Source organism: Choloepus didactylus, chromosome 6, assembly GCF_015220235.1.
Source record: "Choloepus didactylus isolate mChoDid1 chromosome 6, mChoDid1.pri, whole genome shotgun sequence".
Classification (NCBI taxonomy): domain Eukaryota; kingdom Metazoa; phylum Chordata; class Mammalia; order Pilosa; family Megalonychidae; genus Choloepus; species Choloepus didactylus.
The window spans coordinates 90,866,509-90,887,872 of NC_051312.1; the positions used below are offsets into that span (position 1 = coordinate 90,866,509).

Consider the following 21,364-nt stretch of genomic DNA (forward strand, 5'->3'; position numbering starts at 1 on the left):
AAATCACCAGGATACACATACTTTTCTAGTGCTCATGGAACTTTCTCCAGAATAGATCATATGCTGGGACATAAAACAAGCCTCAATAAATTTAAAAAGATTGAAATTATTCAAAGCACATTCTCTGACCACAATGGAATACAATTAGAAGTCAATAACCATCAGAGACTTAGAAAATTCACAAATACCTGGAGGTTAAACAACACACTCCTAAACAATCAGTGGGTTAAAGAAGAAATAGCAAGAGAAATTGCTAAATATATAGAGACGAATGAAAATGAGAACACAACATACCAAAACCTATGGGATGCAGCAAAGCAGTGCTAAGGGGGAAATTTATAGCACTAAACGCATATATTAAAAAGGAAGAAAGAGCCAAAATCAAAGAACTAATGGATCAACTGAAGAAGCTAGAAAATGAACAGCAAACCAATCCTAAACCAAGTAGAAGAAAAGAAATCACAAGGATTAAAGCAGAAATAAATGACATAGAGAACAAAAAAACAATAGAGAGGATAAATATCACCAAAAGTTGGTTCTTTGAGAAGATCAACAAGATTGACAAGCCCCTAGCTAGACTGACAAAATCAAAAAGAGAGAAGACCCATATAAACAAAATAATGAATGAAAAAGGTGACATAACTGCAGATCCTGAAGAAATTAAAAAAATTATAAGAGGATACTATGAACAACTGTATGGCAACAAACTGGATAATGTAGAAGAAATGGACAATTTCCTGGAAACATATGAACAACCTAGACTGACCAGAGAAGAAATAGAAGACCTCAACCAACCCATCACAAGCAAAGAGATCCAATCAGTCATCAAAAATCTTCCCACAAATAAATGCCCAGGGCCAGATGGCTTCACAGGGGAATTCTACCAAACTTTCCAGAAAGAACTGACACCAATCTTACTCAAACTCTTTCAAAACATTGAAGAAAATGGAACACTACCTAACTCATTTATGAAGCTAACATCAATCTAATACCAAAACCAGGCAAAGATGCTACAAAAAAGGAAAACTACCGGCCAATCTCCCTAATGAATATAGATGCAAAAATCCTCAACAAAATACTTGCAAATCGAATCCAAAGACACATTAAAAAAATCATACACCATGACCAAGTGGGGTTCATTCCAGGCATGCAAGGATGGTTCAACATAAGAAAATCAATCAATGTATTACAACACATTAACAAGTCAAAAGGGAAAAATCAATTGATCATCTCAATAGATGCTGAAAAAGCATTTGACAAAATCCAACATCCCTTTTTGATAAAAACACTTCAAAAGGTAGGAATTGAAGGAAACTTCCTCAACATGATAAAGAGCATATATGAAAAAACCCACAGCCAGCATAGTACTCAATGGTGAGAGACTGAAAGCCTTCCCTCTAAGATCAGGAACAAGACAAGGATGCCCGCTGTCACCACTGTTATTCAACATTGTGCTGGAAGTGCTAGCCAGGGCAATCCGGCAAGACAAAGAAATAAAAGGCATCCAAATTGGAAAGAAGAAGTAAAACTGTCATTGTTTGCAGATGATATGATCTTATATCTAGAAAACCCTGAGAAATCGACGATACAGCTACTAGAGCTAATAAACAAATTTAGCAAAGTAGCGGGATACAAGATTAATGCACATAAGTCAGTAATGTTTCTATATGCTAGAAATGAACAAACTGAAGAGACACTCAAGAAAAAGATACCATTTTCAATAGCAACTAAAAAAATCAAGTACCTAGGAATAAACTTAACCAAAGATGTAAAAGACCTATACAAAGAAAACTACATAACTCTACTAAAAGAAATAGAAGGGGACCTTAAAAGATGGAAAAAATATTCCATGTTCATGGATAGGAAGGCTAAATGTCATTAAGATGTCAATTCTACCCAAACTCATCTACAGATTCAATGCAATCCCAATCAAAATTTCCAACAACCTACTTTGCAGACTTGGAAAAGCTAGTTATCAAATTTATTTGGAAAGGGAAGATGCCTCGAATTGCTAAAGACACTCTAAAAAAGAAAAACGAAGTGGGAGGACTTACACTCCCTGACTTTGAAGCTTATTATAAAGCCACAGTTGCCAAACAGCATGGTACTGGCACAAAGATAGACATATAGATCAATGGAATCGAATTGAGAATTCGGAGACAGACCCTCAGATCTATGGCCGACTGATCTTTGATAAGGCCCCAAAGTCACTGAACTGAGTCATAATGGTCTTTTCAACAAATGGGGCTGGGAGAGTTGGATATCCATATCCCAAAAGAATGAAAGAGGACCCCTACCCTCACCCCCTACACAAAAATTAACTCAAAATGGACCAAAGATCTCAATATAAAAGAAAGTACCATAAAACTCCTAGAAGATAATGTAGGAAAACATCTTCAAGACCTTGTATTAGGCGGCCACTTCCTAGACTTTACACCCAAAGCACAAGCAACAAAAGAGAAAATAGATAAATGGGAACTCCTCAAGCTTAGAAGTTTCTGCACCTCAAAGGAATTTCTCAAAAAGGTAAAGAGGCAGCCAACTCAATGGGAAAAAATTTTTGGAAACCATGTATCTGACAAAAGACTGATATCTTGCATATACAAAGAAATCCTACAACTCAATGACAATAGTACAGACAGCCCAATTATAAAATGGGCAAAGATATGAAAAGACAGTTCTCTGAAGAGGAAATACAAATGGCCAAGAAACACATGAAAAAATGTTCAGCTTCACTAGCTATTAGAGAGATGCAAATTAAGACCACAATGAGATACCATCTAACACCGATTAGAATGGCTGCCATTAAACAAACAGGAAACTACAAATGCTGGAGGGGATGTGGAGAAATTGGAACTCTTATTCATTGTTGGTGGGACTGTATAATGGTTCAGCCACTCTGGAAGTCAGTCTGGCAGTTCCTTAGAAAACTAGATATAGAGTTACCATTCGATCCAGCGATTGCACTTCTCGGTATATACCCGGAAGATCGGAAAGCAGTGACACGAACAGATATCTGCACGCCAATGTTCATAGCAGCATTATTCACAATTGCCAAGAGATGGAAACAACCCAAATGTCCTTCAACAGATGAGTGGATAAATAAAATGTGGTATATACACACGATGGAATACTACGCAGCAGTAAGAAGGAACGATCTCGTGAAACATATGACAACATGGATGAACCTTGAAGACATAATGCTGAGCGAAATAAGCCAGGCACAAAAGAGAATATTATATGCTACCACTAATGTGAACTTTGAAAAATGTAAAACAAATGGTTTATAATGTAGAATGTAGGGGAACTAGCATAGAGAGCAATTAAGGAAGGGGGGAACAATAATCCAAGAAGAACAGATAAGCTATTTAACGTTCTGGGGATGCCCAGGAAATGACTATGGTCTGTTAATTTCTGATGGTATAGTAGGAACAAGTTCACAGAAATGTTGCTATATTAGGTAACTTTCTTGGGGTAAGTAGGAACATGTTGGAAGTTAAGCAGTTATCTTAGGTTAGTTGTCTTTTTCTTACTCCCTTGTTATGGTCTCTTTGAAATGTTCTTTTATTGTATGTTTGTTTTCTTTTTAACTTTTTTTTCATACAGTTGATTTAAAAAAGAAGGGAAAGTTAAAAAAAAAAAAAAAAAAGAAAAAAAAGGAAAAAAAAAGATTTATTGCCCCCTTGAGGAGCCTGTGGAGAATGCAGGGGTATTCGCCTACCCCACCACCATGGTTGCTAACATGACCACAGACATAGGGGACTGGTGGTTTGATGGGTTGAGCCCTCTACCATAGGTTTTACCCTTGGGAAGACGGTTGCTGCAAGGAGAGGCTAGGCCTCCCTATATTGTGCCTAAGAGCCTCCTCCCGAATGCCTCTTTGTTGCTCAGATGTGGCCCTCTCTCTCTAGCTAAGCCAACTTGAAAGGTGAAAATCACTGCCCTCCCCCCTACGTGGGATCAGACACCCAGGGGAGTGAATCTCCCTGGCAACGTGGAATATGACTCCCGGGGAGGAATGTAGACCTGGCATCGTGGGACGGAGAACATCTTCTTGACCAAAAGGGGGATGTGAAAGGAAATGAAATAAGCTTCAGTGGCAGAGAGATTCCAAAAGGAGCCGAGAGGTCACTCTGGTGGGCACTCTTACGCACACTTTAGACAACCCTTTTTAGGTTCTAAAGAATTGGGGTAGCTGGTGGTGGATACCTGAAACTATCAAACTACAACCCAGAACCCATGAATCTCGAAGACAGTTGTATAAAAATGTAGCTTATGAGGGGTGACAATGGGATTGGGAAAGCCATAAGGACCACACTCCACTTTGTCTAGTTTATGGATGGATGAGTAGAAAAATAGGGGAAGGAAACAAACAGACAAAGGTACCCAGTGTTCTTTTTTACTTCAATTGCTCTTTTTCACTCTAATTATTATTATTGTTATTTTTGTGTGTGTGCTAATGAAGGTGTCACGGATTGATTTAGGTGATGAATGTACAACTATGTAATGGTACTGTAAACAATCGAAAGTACGATTTGTTTTGTATGACTGCGTGGTATGTGAATATATCTCAATAAAATGAAGATTAAAAAAAAAAATTTCTTCTGGATATATTTCTGCTTTTCTTCTAGGTTCTTATTAAACCCAAACCAGTGACATTTCAAGCTACAGTTGTTAGTGAACAAACAAGGCAACTGGTAACAGAAACATTACAGCAAGCATCTAGGGTAGCAGAGACTGGTAATGCATCTATTCAGGAGGGAAAAGAAGACCCACAGAGTTATACAGATAATAGTTCCTCTTCTACAGAGTCCTCCCAAAGTTCCCAAGGTAGGATTCATTTTACTTCTTATTTATACAATTACTACTGACATAGTGCCCTAGAAGTTGCATCTAAGGATTTTAAAACAAACTTTATGCTTTGATTTGTTAATTCTTTTTATTTATTTTCTTTTGTTTGACATTTAATCAATGGGCTGAAGTTTTATTTTTGGTGAGGCTTAGCATTTTTTCCTGCATGGCATATGTTCATCAAATAATTGATACACTTTAGATGGTGATTTTGTCAGGTAGGACTGTTAAACTGGACAGAGCTGTGATCCCCCAATGGTAATTCTCATATTCCTTCCAATTAGTTTGGGTAAGCAGGGAGATAGTATGCAAGAAATTGAATATAGTCTTGAAATGGTTGTTTCTGAACCTTGAGAAAGAATTGAGGTGGCCAGAGGTGAGCTATGAGCAGGTTTTAAGTAGGGTGACTACATTCTAGTTTAGCATAATTAATAGTGAATGCTCCCTTTCATTTTCAAATGTATCTCAGTTTGGATGATAATCTTATGGTCGTCCTAATTATAAGGAAAGAACTATGAAGCTAGACTCTACAGCACGGAAGCTCTTTGCTCTCAGTGCTGTTTTATTTATGTTTATTCTTCTGGGAAGTCTCAACATAAATCTGATACTTCTACAAATCTAGTACTCATGTCTACCAGTTATGTTAACTGCCATTATTGTCAGGTGGTATATTTATGCCTATGCTTATGAGTTCTCATACCACTAAGTAAAGCTGTTTATCTTCCCTTGTTCATTCCTCACTCAATCCATTTCCTCTTCCTACCTCCTCATTATCCTCTCTGGACTGCTTTCTTAGCACCTTCACTTTTCTAATACAGATTTTTCATGTTGTGCAAACATTTTATTATTTAACTTTTCAGTGGAGTCTTCCCAGATTCATTGGAGTCTTCCCATATAAGATTCAAATTACTGATTATTCCATTAATCCAATTTGACAATTATTTATTACTTTATGCTATGTACTAAGCATTGTGCTAGACCCTATAGAAATTAAGTAAAATATAGTTCTTACTCTCTAGGAGCTTAAAATCTAAATAGGGAATAAAACATACATATACGTCTCTAGTATAATGTAGGATTTTATTAGTAACACAAAATGCCAAAGGCTGAAAGTTCACACTTCAATAGGGAGATGATGACAAAGAGCTTCATGAAGGAGGTAGCATTTGAAATGGCCCTTGGAAACTCATCAGTTAAAAATAAATTACAATGTTTGTTTTAGCAGACAAACAATGCAGTACTCATTTTAGAAAATGGGTAGTTTTTTCAGCATATTAACAGTGACAGCGATATTTTCTGAATAGTTTGCTAAGATTCACTTTATCATTGTATATTGATTTTAAATCAGTTTATGTTCTAGTTACAGTGGAGTGATGCTTATTCTCCAATCATTTCTTTTGGATTTACTGATTTGATGATATTTATAGGTCTCATTCTTAGTCCATCAGGTTGGCTGCTTTTTCCTCTTTTATTTTTATGTCTGCAGTTCCTTGAATAATGTTAGCCTTTTTTTTTTTTTTTGTCCTTGAGAAATATTTTCATAGAGGTCGGGTAAAATCTTTAGCTTATGAGTTGGCACTATAGGGGAGGCATGAACAGTAGATATCTACAAATACATAATATCTCAGATTATCCTTTGAAATTGCTAGTCTTTTTCTAAGGTAGCAATAAGCCAATTCATACTTCCCAAATGTGCCATTGTCATTAGTTAGTCTTTAGTTTTCCTGCTAAGAATGGGACAAAAATTTGGCTATTTTTGGAAGTAAGTGTCAAGTTTTTGTGCTCTTCTGTTATTTACATCTGTTTTATGTATTTGTTCTGTTTCTTTCATTGTGTATTGTTTCTTTTAAAAATATCCTGTAATACAGAATTTTTTCACAGTTCAGAACAGTCATATCTAATATAGTTGACTATTAAGACAGATTTTATAGTCTGAATCTGTCATTCCCCCTCCCCCAATCCCCTGCCCCAATCCTTGTATAGCTCCTTGGTACAAAGGCAAGGGGTGGGAAATATAAATGCTATGATTTAAAGAGAAAGGGATGATTCAGGTTTTTATACGAGCCTACAAAGCAGTCCATTTTTCCTTTAAATTGATTTAGAGTTTTTAAGCCTTTTTTTTCCTTTTTTGGTGTCTTTTTCTTTTGCTGTTATTTCAAACTTACAGAAAAAACTCTTTAATTTCCTTTAACCAAGAATAGTCTCTCAGCCTTCTTTTGTGTTTCTTGACCTTGACATTTTTGAAGAGTATATGCAGTTACTTTGTAGAATATCCATCCCTTCAGTTTGGTTTTGTTTGATATTTCCTCATGATTAGATTCAGCAGAATTTTCACAGATGTAATGTTGTGGCCTTCTCAGTTTTATCATATCAGGAGGCACATGATGTCAGTTTGTCCCAGTTTTGATGCTGTTAACTTTGATCACTTGGTTAAGATGGTGTCCTCTAGTTTCCTCCACTATGAAGTTACCGTATTTCCCTTTGAGATTAATTTCTGGGAGATACTTTGAGACTATGTAAATATCATGTTTCTCAATCAACATTTATCCATTAGTTTTAGCATCCATGATGATTTTCTAAAGTCCATCATTCTTTTTACATTTATTAGTTAGCATTCAATGGCAAGGAAGAATCACCCTTTTCTTAATTTCAGATCCTTTTTCTGGAGACTTGCCCTACACAAGTCCTTGACTATAAGAATATTGTCTATGCTATGAGAATTCCTCAATTCTACTTGGGGTTCCTAAATTTCTCCCCACTGTACCCTACCCTTAAGGAGGATTAGTTTAGGCTCCATACCTTATTCCTGAATTGTCTCCTCATAGCTAGAATAGAGGGCTTCATCATTGCCCTGTTATGAGACTTTCTTTGATTCCCCTGGGAGAGTTCATCACTCCTTCCATACTATGCTCTCAATATTACTTTGTACTACCAGCTATTTTAACATTGGGCATTTTATTTTGTACTTTTTGTTTGCTTATTATAATTTTCTTCTCCACTAGGCTACTAGCTCCTCAAGGCCAAGGGTCACATTCATCTCTACATCCAATATTTAGTAAAGAGGCTAGTGAGCACTGAGTAGGCACTCAGTAAAAGTTTCACTGAATGAATTGCAGAAAGGCAACCATAGTAACTGTGGCATAGGGTTTAAGCCTCAGCCATACAAACTTATTTTTGTTACCTGAGGCCAAAGTGTTGTTTCCTCTCTAGGGTACTCCTAATTTTGTGACAGGCCTTTTAAGTGGTGTATACCTGGACTATTGCTTAGATATTGACAGATAACTAGGTGCCTAAGCATGATGAATTAAGGCCATACTTGCATATGTCACTTACTGAAGATTGGGCCATATACCTCCCATAGTTCCTGTGCTTTCTTCCTAAATGGGTCTTCTTTTTTCCCTTTCTCACTTGGCTTGGCCTAGGCTCACTGGGTTCCATTTGCCTTTGGTGAGACCACCTTGCTCTCTGTATCTCAATGTTCTAGTTTAGTTTAGATGCAAGCAGTACTCACACACATATATTAAAGGTTTCTTTCTTACAGTCTGTATTATTTCCAACAGTTTTAGAGTAGAGTAAGTAGAACACAAGAGTATATTAAGAAAAACAGAAGAGAACAAAGAGGTAAAACCAAGGATAGGGATTTAAAATGGACAAGGCATAAGGCAAATACAGAAATCTACCCTGTAAAGATATTGCTTTGAGTAGGTCACAATTAGGTTTCTAAGATGATGTTCCCTGAAGCTGCATTATCTTGGTAGGTCAGGGTGAGGGTAGGGAATAAACCAGTGTTCAACAAAACATACTTACTGCAGGACTTGCCAGAGCCATTATGTGCTAATATGTATAAGAAGAATAATGAAATATAATGTGAAATGTGCCCCAAACATTTTTGACTGTGGAACCCTTCTTCTGTAGACCATTTTGAGGAACTAATGTTCTCTGGAACATTTTTGGCAGTTTTGACTAGGCAGGTAAATACTCTGAAGGTCTTGGCTTTATGACAGTACTTCATAGGGAAGTACATTTTACATCATGGAAGGGATAAAGACATCTTGGGATGAGATGTTTTAGGTGGGTGAGGCAACTAGGAATCATTTTGTGTATTATGATCACAAAACTGATTCCTTGTGAATTAATTCAACCATAGGGAATGATTGGTGGAAACAGGATAATTTACCCTGGAGAGGAGATGGGGGGAGTGGGTAGGCTGATTGGGGAGTTATGGGAGCTGTTATCAGTTATCTTTTTTTAAATTCAATTTTATTGAGATATATTCACATACTATGCAGTCATCCAAAGTGTACAATCACTTGTTTACAGTACCATTATATAGTTGTACATTCATCACCATAATAAATTTTTGAACATTTTTATTACCAAATACAAAAAAGAATAAGAATAAAAGTTAAAGTAAAAAAGAACACCGAAAACATCCCATACCCCCCATCCCTCCTTATTATGCATTTACTTTTAGTCCTCATTTTTCTATTCATCTGTCCATACACTGGATAAAGGGAGTGGGAGCCACAAAGTTTTCACAATCACATGGTCACACAGTATAAGTTATACAATTATACAATCATCTTCAAGAATAAAGGCTACTGAATTTTAGTTCAGGAGTTTCAGGTATTTCCTTCTAGCTATTCCAATACACTAAAAACTAAAAAGGGATATCTATATAATGCATAAGAATAGCCTCCAGAATGACCTCTTGAGTCTATTTGAAATCTCACAGTCACTGAAACTTTATTTTGTTTCATTTCTCTTCCCCCTTTTGGTTCAAGAGTGCTTTCTGAATCCTATGATTCAAGAGTCAAGCTAATCCCCAAGAGTCATGTCCCATGTTGCCAGGGAGATTTACACCACTGAGAGTTATGTCCCACGTAGAGGGGAGGGCAGTGAGTTTACCTACAGAGTTGGCTTAGAGAGAGATGCCATATCTAAGCAAAAAAGAGGTTCTCTGCGGGTGACTCTTAGGCACAATTTTAAGTAGGTTTAGCCTCTCCTTTGCAGAAGGCTTGGCCTTCTAAATTGGTAGCCCCTCAATGCTTGTGAGAATATCATTAATTCCCCAGGTAGGGAACTTTAATATTTCTACATTTTCCCCGAGTCCCTCAAGGGAGCTTTGCAAATACATTTTTGTTCTCTGCCCAGATTACTCTAGGATGTACTGGATCTTCACACTAACCTGTATAAACCCAGATTTCACTCCCTAGTCAACGTTCCATGTAATTATGTTGTTTGAATAAACTGACCATACAAGTTAAATTATATAGTGTGTTACAAAAAATACAGATTTTGCACCTAATAAACATTTCTTCCTTTGGTCTCACACAGAAGTTGAAGTTTTTAAAACACTATCAGTATCATCCTTTACCCTTCAGTCTGATTTACCTTAATCCTGCCCAAGTCCATTTCCTTCATATTCCTTCATAATTTCCTTCGTAATAGTCTGATTTACCTTAATCCTACCCAAGTCCATTTCCTTCATAATTTCCTTCATAACTGAAGTCTGATCTCTTTTTTCAGACTCTTTAATGTTTGCTGTGTGGGGTAATGTTGACATTCATAGCTGCTGGACTCTGGCTCACACAGATACCCAAAGTTCCAGGGAATGACCAGGTTATACAGAAGGAGCTCAGCATCTCAAAATTTAGAAATAGCCGTTACAACTCAGGAATAGATGTAACTGCTGTAAGAGCTTACAATCTAGGAACCTTTACAATAAACCTACCCCTGATAACCTTTACTCTCAGACTGAATTTTCAGTTTTCACATTATAGTTAGTCCATTTTAGTGAGGCATTATAATGTTTTTCTTTTCATTTCTGGCTTATTTTACTTAAACATACTGTCCTTAATGTCCATTCACCTCACAACTTCACTTCTTGTAGCAGCTAAGTATTCCATTGTACGTATACACCACAGTTCACCGTTCCGTTCATCAGTTGATATACACTTAGGTCACTTCCATCCACTGCAAATCATGAATACTGACACCATAAGCCCCACTTGTGCAATTGTCCATTCTTGCTGCTCTTTTCAGTTCTTCCAAGTATATACCCAATAACCATGTTGCAGTACCATATGGCAACCCCATGCCTAGCTTCCTGTGGAACCACCACGTGGCCATCCAGTTGGACTGCACCATTCTATTTCCCCATCAACAGTGATTAGGGACATCCCTTTCTCCACATTTTCTCTAGCACTTGTATCCCTCTGTTTATTTTTTGGATGGTTTTATTCAGACAGCATAGATTCCCTCCTAAGTAAACAGTCAGTCGTTCCCTGTATAATAACATAGTTATGCATCCAGCACCAATATCTGTGTAAGGACGTTTCCATATCTCCCACAAAGAAAGAAGAAAAGGCAAAAAAAGAAAAAGAAAGAAAAAAAAATGACAACTAAAAAGCAACAAAAGAAAAAATAAAATAAAAATAAAATAAAAATGTCAGACAACAAGGATTCCAAGAATCTCATACCTCTCCTTTATATCCTCCTGTTAAAGACATTTAGCTTTAGTATATTGCCTTTGTTATAATTAATGGAAGCATATTAGAATGTTGCTATAGACTCTAGTTTGCATTGATTGTATTTTTCCCCCAATACCACCCCATTTTGAACACCTTACAAAGTTGACATTGATTTGTTCTCCCTCATGTAAAAACATATTTGTACATTTAATCACAATCATTGACCACTCTAGGTTTCACTAAGTTATACAGTCCCAGTCTTTATCTTCCATCTTTCCTTCTGGTGTCCTACATACCCCTAATCTTCCTCTTTCAACTGTACTCACAGTTATCTTTGTTCAGTGTACTTACAATATTGTGCTACCATCACCCAATATCTAGCTCCAAACTTCTCTCCTGTCTTTTCCTATCTGCCTGTAGCATTCCCTTTAGCATTTCCTGTAGAGCAGGTATCTTGTTCACAAAATCTCTCAGTGTTTGAGAATATTTTAAACTCTAATTTTTTGAAGAAGAAAAGATGGTTTATTATTTACTCTGGTGGGAAGATAGGGGAAGCTTTAACTCTCCCTCATTTTTGAGGGACAGTTTTGCCGGATATAGACTTCTTGGTTGGCAGCTTTTCTCTGTCAGTATCTTCAATATATCATACCACTGCCTTCTTGCCTCCATGGTTTCTACTGAGAAATCCGCACATGGTCTTATTAAGCTTCCCTTGTATGTGATGGATGGCTTTTCTCTTGCTACTTTCAGAATTCTCTCTTTGTCTTTGACATTTGATATTCTGATTAAATGTCTTGGTGTAGGTCTATTCAAATCTATTCTGTTTGGGATATGCTGTGTTTCTTGGATTTGTAATTTTATGTCTTTGATGAAGTGGGAAATTTTCAGTGATTATTTCCTCCATTATTGTTTCTGCCCCTTTTCCCTTCTCTTCTTCTGGGACACACATGACATGTACATGCATGTGCTTCATGTTGTCATTCAATTTCCTGAGATGCTGCTCATATTTTTCCATTCTTTTTCCTATCTGTTCTTTTGTGTGTAGGATTTCAGATGTCCTGTCCCCCAGTTCATGTATCTTTTTTTCTCCCTCTTCAAATCTGCTGTTGTATGTCTCCATTGTGTTTTTCATCTCTTGTATTGTGCCTTTCGTTCCCATAAGTTCTGCCAATTGTTTTTTTCAGACTTTTGAGTTCTTGCTTATGTTCGCCCTAATGTCTTCTTTATATCCTTCATCTCTTTTGCCATATCTTCCCTCAACTTGTTGATTTGATTTTTAAATTGATTTAGAAGATTTTGATTAATAACAAGTTGTTTCGATTTCTGTATCTCAGTTGAAGTGTAAGTTTGTTCCTTTGCCTGGGCCATGTCTTCGTTTGTCCTAGTGTGATTGTAATTTTTTGTTGTCTAGGAATCTGGTTTTCTTGATTACCCTAATTAGATTTTCCTAGACCAGACAGGCCCAGGTCTCTGGACCCAGCAGATTTTCAGGCTTTCCTGTGAGGCCTCTAGACTCTGTGCTTTTCCTATCCTGCCCAGCAGGGGTCTCTTGTCAGCCCGCTGCTTCTCACTGGTGTAAAGAGGTATGGTCCCTTTAATTTTTAGGGGACCCTGTCCTGACCAGGGGCTGACAGAAGCCAAGCTTAAGCTGTTCCTGTTTTCCCTACCCGCCCCCCACCCTCAGGCCCTGGGGTCTGAATTCTCTGAAGGAGGGCAGCCACTTGAGCTGGGCCCTTCCCCCTTTTCTTAGGAAGATGCACCCTTTAGGGAGTTATCTTCTGCACTTGAATTCCTCCTTTGTCTCTCTGACTCTCTTAACTCCACCCTAGCCTGGGTCAGGGATGACAGTTGCAAATGCCTGAGGCTTTCTCTAATGAGCTACTTAGAATGAGAGGGGGAAAAAAAGGAAAAAGAGAGAAGGCCCCTTTTCAGAGCCTGTCCCCAGTTTTGGCAGTCAACCTGTGTTAGTACCTGGTTCTCTGTGCCCCTTTTCTTGGTACACAGCCGTTTTCCAGTATTCTTAGCTCAGCTGTCTCCAAAAGCCTCTGTTTTTATTTATTTATTATTATTTTTCTTTTCTATCAGCCCTGCCTCCTCTCTGCCGGGAGGAACATCAGGTTCATTTCCTGCTTGCTCTGGGTTTAATCTATGCTTATAGCCTGTATTCAGTAGTCCAAATTTGTTAATTAAAACCAAAATTGGAGCTTGGTTGAGCTACATTTCCTTGCTCCCAGCAGGGACTGCTTCTTTCTCCCACAGCAAAGTTTTGCAACTCAGCCTGCCATGCTGGTGGGGAAGGGGTGCCAGCTCTGCAGTTTGGGGATGTTTACTTACACTTCTATGCTGTAATCTCAACCGTTCCACCCATTCCAGGCTGGTGTACGATGTTTTCTGGTCACGATGTTTTCTGGAATAACCCCATCAGTTATTCCAGACTATTTACTAGTTTGTTTTCTGGCTATTTGTTAGTTGCTCTAGAGGACAAGCTAAATTCCACACCTCTCTATGCCACCATCTTGCCCCACCGCCTACTGTTATCACTTATCTTGAGGACTGTTGTGTGGAGAGGAAAAAGTATTGGTCTTTGTATGTGTGTGGATGGAAACTAAAGTCATTGTATAGAGGTCACAGGAAGACTGATTTCCATTCAATATAAGAAAAATTTCTAATTGTTAGAGCTGTGTAGAGATGGAAGGGAACTGTCTTAGAAAGTAGTAAATTCTCTTGTGCTGGAGTTCTCAGACTGGTTGGGGGTATTGTTGTGAAGATTTTAGTATAGGACTAATGAAAGTACTAAATGCACTTTAAGGTCCCTCCTGACTGAGAGGTCTTAAGATTCTGTGATAGTGTAGTATTAGCCCTTTGTAGTATAGACATAGGAAATAGTCTTCCATACAGTGAAGCCTGTCTGAGTCTGCCTTTGGCTGTGTATCTATAGTGTGTATCTTTAATACCTAACATGTAACAAGTGTCCAATAAATGTTTGTTAAATGAACTGTGGGGAAACAAGTCTAGATGTTTGCACACTGTATAATCAGATGGAACTACTGAGATCAGGCTCCTCGTGACCCAGCCATTCTACTCATTGAACCCTATGTCAGACTTCATAGGCAGTAGATTTATGTGGGTCAAAGCATAAGCCAAAAGTAGGAGAGAGAGTCACTCAAAGAATAGTTTCCACATCTGGGTTCATAGCTGTTGGCATTATTGCAGTGATGTTTTGTGATGATCAGCTGTTCTTACTGAGTATGGGCAGAAAGGGAGTGAGCAATCTCCATCCCTATGAGATGATATTATTTGGAGTGATGGTGTCCTATAGGTACTTCCTTGTGGAAATTTGTCTTCCTGTTATAATCTCTTCTTACCTTATCACTACAAACACAGTCCGTTTTCTGGATGTCTGTTTGTGTCTCATAGAATTGGGTTGCAAAATCATTCTTTGCCTATAGTTCTTCTTACCTAACCAAGAGATACTTTCATCATGAGTATTTCTTAAGCTTGAGAACTTAAGTTGTATAAAAGGAATCATTCCCTAATATAATCAGCTTTCTTAAGTTTAAATTCTATATATTTCCTTAGAATGAATAAAGAAAAACTTGCATGCTTCATGTGGCATTTGATAGTGCAGGACAGTATCCTTCAGTCTTCTGTATTTTTTTAAGTTTACATCCTTGGGATGGCATATATTCTACCTAGTGTTTGTGTGTGTGTGTGTGGTGGGGGGAGAAATACAGTTTTTAAATGGTAATTTAAAATTCCAGATTACTGTATATTGATTTTGTTTTCTTTAGTAAGGCTATTTTGTTTGAAGAGCCTCCTCCCACCCCCACCCACCATATATTTTGGGCAACTTATGACTTTCAAAAATATGAGATTCGTAGAGGGTTGAACTTTTATTTATATTTTTGGTTTGGGGGCTACCTGAATTCATTTCAGTGCTTTCACTGACCATTTCAATTCAAAGCAGTCTCTTACTTCCTATCTTTTTTGTCTTATTTGCCCCAATCATTTGATATTTACCCCAAAATACAAAGTCATATGTATATCTTTATTTTATGTCTCCCTCATTGTAATCTAAATGTGAGAGTAGGGATCATGCCTTTATATCCTCCACAATTTCCTATATGGTGTCTTGGACAAAGGAAGTTAGAAACATAGCAATAGTCTAGTCTAGCCTGCTTATTTTATAGATGGAAAACTCAATAAAATAATTTGTAGTTTGATTTGATGTACATTTAGTATTTTATGCATACATATAGTATGAATATGACAAACCTTGAATTAGAGCTGCAGTTATTTTGAAACTATCAAAGAGTCTTAGAATTGGGAGAGAATTTTCGGGTTCTGCTACACCAACATTTCTGTTGTTCTTCACAGTTTATAAAGCTTTTTTACATACATCGTTTCATTTTATCTTCAGAATTTCTATGAGGTAGTAAGGTAATTTTATTGTTTCTCTTTTAGAAATGATGAAACTTAAGACCCAAAGAATCAACTTGCTAGTAATTATAGAGCCAGACTGTAGCCCAAGACTTTTTTTTAATTCAATTTTATTGAGATATATTTAAATACCATGCAGTCATGCAAAGTGTACAATCACTTGTTGACAGTACCATTATATTGTTGTGCATTCAACCAGAATCAATTTTTGAACATTTCATTACCACACACAAAAAAAGAATAAGAATAAAAGTTAAAGTAAAAAAGAACACCCCAAACATCCCATCCCTCCCATCCCTCCTTAATATGCATTTACTTTTGGTCCTCATTTTTCTATTAATCTGTCCATATACTGGATAAAGGGAGTTGGAGCCACAAAGTTTTCACAATTACACAGTCACACAGTATAAGCTATATAGTTATACAATTGTCTTTAAGAATAAAGGCTACTGGATTTTAGTTCAAGAGTTTCAGGTATTTCTTTCTAGCTATTCCAATACTAAAAACTAAAAAAGGGATATCTATAAAATGCATAAGAATAACCTCCAGAATGACCTCTCGACGCTATTTGACATCTCTCAGCCACTGAAACTTTGTTTCCTTTCTCTTCCCCCTTTTAGTCAAGAACACTTTCTCAATCCCATGGTTCCAGGGCCAAGCTAATCCTCTCAAGTCATGTCCCACGTTGCCAGAGAGATATACCCCTGGGAGTCATATCCCAAGTAGGGGGGTATAGCCCAAGACTTTTAACTCCAAATGTTATACTTTTCCTATAATATCATGATGCTTCTAGGTCATCTATCCTTTCCTGTTGTTGGTGGACAGGATTTCCTTTCAGTAATTCAGCCATCCAATAAGTTGATTCATGCTGTAATACAGAACACATTTTCAGATGCATTGGGGTAAATAAGACTCTTACAGTATTTTGTTCTTATTATACACAAACATGCACCTACCTACCCAAATGCACACCTATTTATTATAGCAATCATAACATTGAATTGTAATTTGCTTTTTTACATGTCTGTCTCCCCAATCAGATTGTGTGCTTCTTGAGATCCTCTCATTATTCTGTGAGCTCCTTTATATCCTCAGTGCCAAATACAGATTCTGGCACATAGGTGCCCAGCTTGTTAAATCAATGAATGAACCAGAAGTGAGTACAGCAGTGAAAGACATTATGCCCTTTGGGGGCTTACAGTCTTGTTGGGGAGATAAAGCATGAAGTTTACAATAAATACAAAACAAAAAACAAATTGTTTTTTAAAAAGAAACTTTGTTTATAGGGTTTGTTTTTTTTTAACTAATATAAAACAGATTCCCAGCCTGTAGTTCATGTAATTGCTTCCCGGCGTCAGGATTGGTCAGAACATGAGATTGCAATGGAGACTAGCCCCACCATAATTTATCAGGATGTATCCAGTGAATCACAATCAGCTACTTCAACAATCAAAGCTCTGTTAGAACTCCAACAGACAACAGGTATGGATTCACATGCTCAATTGAATGAAGCATGTTTTCTCTAGAGATGGATTGGGCTAAAATACTACCACTGTTATATTTTCTGTTATCTCTTGAGCACATTTCCCCTCTCAGGACTTGTCTGTAATCATTGGTACAGTCTGTTTACTTGTCAGTTCATTAAGGTGTGCACAGTAGTACTGAAGGACAGGTAGAAAATAGTAGAAAGGAGAAAAAAAATGGCAGAGCTCCTTCCTTTCTGTCTCCTGCTTAAAATGGACAATCCTGCTGCCTCTTGCCCCCAGAAAGGTCTATTACTTCTAAGCATAAGGATAGATGCAGTGTCGCTGCCAGTTCTAATCAAGAATAGCAAGAGGCAGAGTGAAGGGCCCCTGCCATCCTCCTTGTTGTTGGTGGAGGAATTTTGTGGTCATAAAATGCCATTAATGGCCTCTTGGTTACATTCCAAATTGTTTTAGTTTTATATTCAGATTTATTCCTTCATATGGGTTAGCTGCTTGAGCATCCAAGCAAGTTATCCTTGTACAACAAGATATCAGCATGTCTGGTTACTAAATATCTTTGATAGACTACAGGACAAGCCTGGTTAGTTATCCTGACTTTTCTGTTATAATAGGTCAAAGATTGTCACAGTATTTAAGAGACCTTAGCAATTATCTCATCCAACCCTTTCATTTTATGGATAAGTAAATTGAGATCCAGAAAAAGTACTGAAATGGTTAGAGGCAGAGTGAGACTCCATGTCTTTTGACTCCTACCTCCATGTCTTCTCCACTTGTGGGGTCACTTGTATTCTTTGGTTTTGTTTTGTTTGCTTTGTTTAAATGATTGTTTTGACTTAGTCATATTACATACTGGGTGGGAATAATCTGAATGATCATTCAGTGGACTTAATTACTGGTTATTTTTTACTATAACATCCACTTTATACTGTTCAAAGAATGCTAGCATTTAACTTAAGTCTGGTTAATCTTTCTTTTGGCGTTATTTTGGCCTTAGGCATTTCCTCAGCTCCTTCTTTGACATGCTCAGCCATTTCCATTAGTGCCTTACAATCAGTGTCCTCTTTGCACAACTTTAAAAGTTAGAGGGTAGGAACCGAATGAGTAGATTTTATAGAAAAAGCGAATATAAGATGGATAGTAAGTTTACCCACTGAAACCATTCTTGATTCCAGAATGCTCCTTCAGACATTTTTGCAGGAATAGAGAGGACATTTTTTCCTAACACTGAACATGTTTATTCTGTGAGAGCCCTTGAAGACATTGTAACATTTCTTTGGAGATTATCTTGAGTTTTTAATAGATTAAATTAAATTAGTCACTGGGTTGTACAATTCTGGGTAGATGTGTCCTAGAAGAAATCATACTGTGTACTCCTTATTCATTCTTTGTTTTTAGGTTGGTTAACTCATGAATACCAGGGACTACCTTGAAGAAAGTTAAAGGAAATGTCCTAAGGGAGTAGACAAGGGAAAAAACAGACTCAGTTGTTCGGCCTGGTAATTGTTGGGGGTGGGGGAGATTTTAGTCTGATTGTATATGAGTCTCAGATTGTTTTGTTTTGTTCAAAGTACTGTACAGCCATATATAACAGTTCTACTTCTTTCTTTTCAACTCTCTGCCTCCATAGTCACTGCCAGGGTACACCCCAGAGGATTGGTTCACTATTCCCATGGACAACTCTGGTTTTGGTACTTGTTTGTAATAAAAGTTAACTTTTCCCCTGATTTTTTTATGCAGTAAAGGAAAAATTGGAATCTAAACCAAGACAACCCACTATTGACTTGAGTCAAATGGCAGTACCTCTCCAGATGACCCAGGAAAAGAGACATTCTCCTGAGAGTCCATCCATTGCTGTCGTAGAGTCAGAGCTAGTTGCTGAATACATCACTACTGGTAGGTGTCCTATTGAAAAGTAGTATTAAGGAAGGAGAGCTACCTTTCTGTATTTTGTGGGATGGTTTATTTGGGGGAGAATAAGAAAAAGTACATATATTTATATATAAAATTAAGAATATATTCTTTATATTTCCAGCTCTTTTCCAGTTTGCTCTTAGAGCAAATTCACATTGTCCTTGGGGTTTTACCCTATCTTTAAGGACTAGGAAAAAAAAAGTCAATAGGATGCTACAAAGTTTGCAAGCAATATAAAACTGCAAGTTGGCCATAAATAACGTCTTTGAATACTTTGAATGTAGGGCAACAGTTGTAGAGAGGGATAAAATATCTTTTTTCTAACAATAAGTAATTTTGTGCATCTGGAATTTTTAGTTTGTGGGGAGGTGGGTCAAGGGAGAAAGAAGGTATAAAAGCTAAACCTTTTTTAGCCTAAAGAAAAAATGTGGAAAACTTGAAATATCTGTAAACACTGAGGAGTTATGTTGGAAAGCAAATTAGGCATTTGTTTAAAATGTGGTGTGGCAGCAGAAACACTGAGATTTTTGGGTGGCATGCATGAAGAAGTAGAACAGGAAGGATAATAGATTCTTTCTCTCATATTCTGGTGAGACCACACCTGGAATTCTGCTTTCTGTTTTGGACACTTCATTACTTCGAAACAGTTCAGAGAATAGTAATGTGAATAATTAAAGAGTTAGGAGAGATACTCATGAGGCAGTATGTGAAGATTCCTGTCTTAAGTTTTCATAAGAGATTATAGGAAAACAAATAAGTTACAAATGTTTGAAGGATGTAAATACCAAAGAGGAAGAGGAATTCTTTGACATCATTTCAGGAGATATTAAGACTAATGGATTAAATTTGCAAAAAGGGAAACTCCAGTTTTTTTTTAAAAAAAAAAAAGATTGTGGAAAACCATCTAGGATCTTTCTTTAGCGATGTTTCACTGAAGCTAATTAAGCAGAGGCCGGAGTGTTGGGGAAATCAATATTAACCTCTGGGGGTAAATTAGATTATCAAACGTAAATAGATGAAAGACCTATGATTTCTTCCCTTACTTATCCTTTTCAGAACGCACTGATGAGGGGACAGAGGTTGCTTTTCCCCTTCTAGGTAAGTGGTGTGCATCCATTTGTAGCATGATTGAAGGTAAAAAGATCATTGTATTAGGGGAACCACTTAAATGGATGCGCTCTACTCTGATCTGGTAGAGGAAAGGTAAGCTCCACTTAGTGAAAGAGAGAGAGATTTTCATTTTGCAGAATAGTGGGATTCTTTCTCAGAAATGACAAATCTGGAATAAGAGTTGTTTAAGGAAATCATTGACTGTTTTTGTATTGTGCATAGGGCCCAGTTAAGGTCACTTCAGCTGTCTTCTGAATGTTTGAATGTTCACTATGTGATCTCCTTCCACAATCTCCTCCCATCATACCCTGGCCACATGAGCTTTCTTTTGACTTCAAAGCCAGTTGCCTGGCCCTGGCCCCTTGTACCATCCTGCAGTGGGTGTTGGCTTTCTCTAAATTTCCTGGAACTCTGGGGAATAACTTTGAAGAGGTTTATAGTATCTTGAATGAGGATTATTTTTAAATGGTTTTAGTCAATCTTCTATTTAATTCATTTCATTTCTTAATGGAAAAATGTAATGTAATTATGAAGATTAGTATAGGCAGCAGAAATATTTCATATAATCAGATAATTTCATCAGGAATTTATTGTATATTTTTCAAACGTACATTTCTGATAATGTGTCCATCAAAAATAAACTTCATTAATTTACTTGTTTATTTTTAATCCTGGTATGATTTCTTTTTTATCTTATAAAATTATATTATAAATAATTTTAGTAGTTGTTCCCTTAATGTAAACCCTGATTCCCTTTTTTTTTCAGTTCAGTTGGATACATAAGGCCCTAAGGATTTTATTAACTTATGTAATTAAAAACATACATATAAAGAACACCATTTATTTAGATTATGAATAAAACTGGCACTGCTGCTTCTGATCTTATATATCACATGTAGGTATATGTACAGCAACAATAGAAAAACTGCATTTGTGAATATGGATAGGATATATCATATAAAAACAGTTTGTTTATATTCCACTGGATAGTTTTGAAGTTTTGTGCTTTTAATATATAAATGACATTTTTACAGTGATTTCTATAGTGATTATCTTATTCTTGAACACCCCACTATGACCTTTCAAAGATGT

The 21,364-nt window shown here is 36.9% G+C and overlaps 1 protein-coding gene across 14 annotated transcripts in view; it reads left to right on the top strand.

Annotated features, from left to right (window-relative positions):
- The window catches only part of EMSY (EMSY transcriptional repressor, BRCA2 interacting), a 111,268-nt gene that overhangs the window by 77,902 nt on the left and 12,002 nt on the right, over positions 1–21,364 (top strand). For 8 of the 14 annotated variants that reach the window (XM_037840747.1, XM_037840754.1, XM_037840742.1 and 5 more), the window contains 4 exons: positions 4,632–4,830; positions 17,082–17,246; positions 18,989–19,144; positions 20,219–20,260. In XM_037840747.1, coding sequence (XP_037696675.1) covers positions 4,632–4,830; positions 17,082–17,246; positions 18,989–19,144; positions 20,219–20,260 — 562 coding nt within the window. The remainder of the gene's footprint in view (positions 1–4,631; positions 4,831–17,081; positions 17,247–18,988; positions 19,145–20,218; positions 20,261–21,364) is intronic. The other 6 variants (XM_037840755.1, XM_037840745.1, XM_037840752.1 and 3 more) reach the window with 2 other exon arrangements.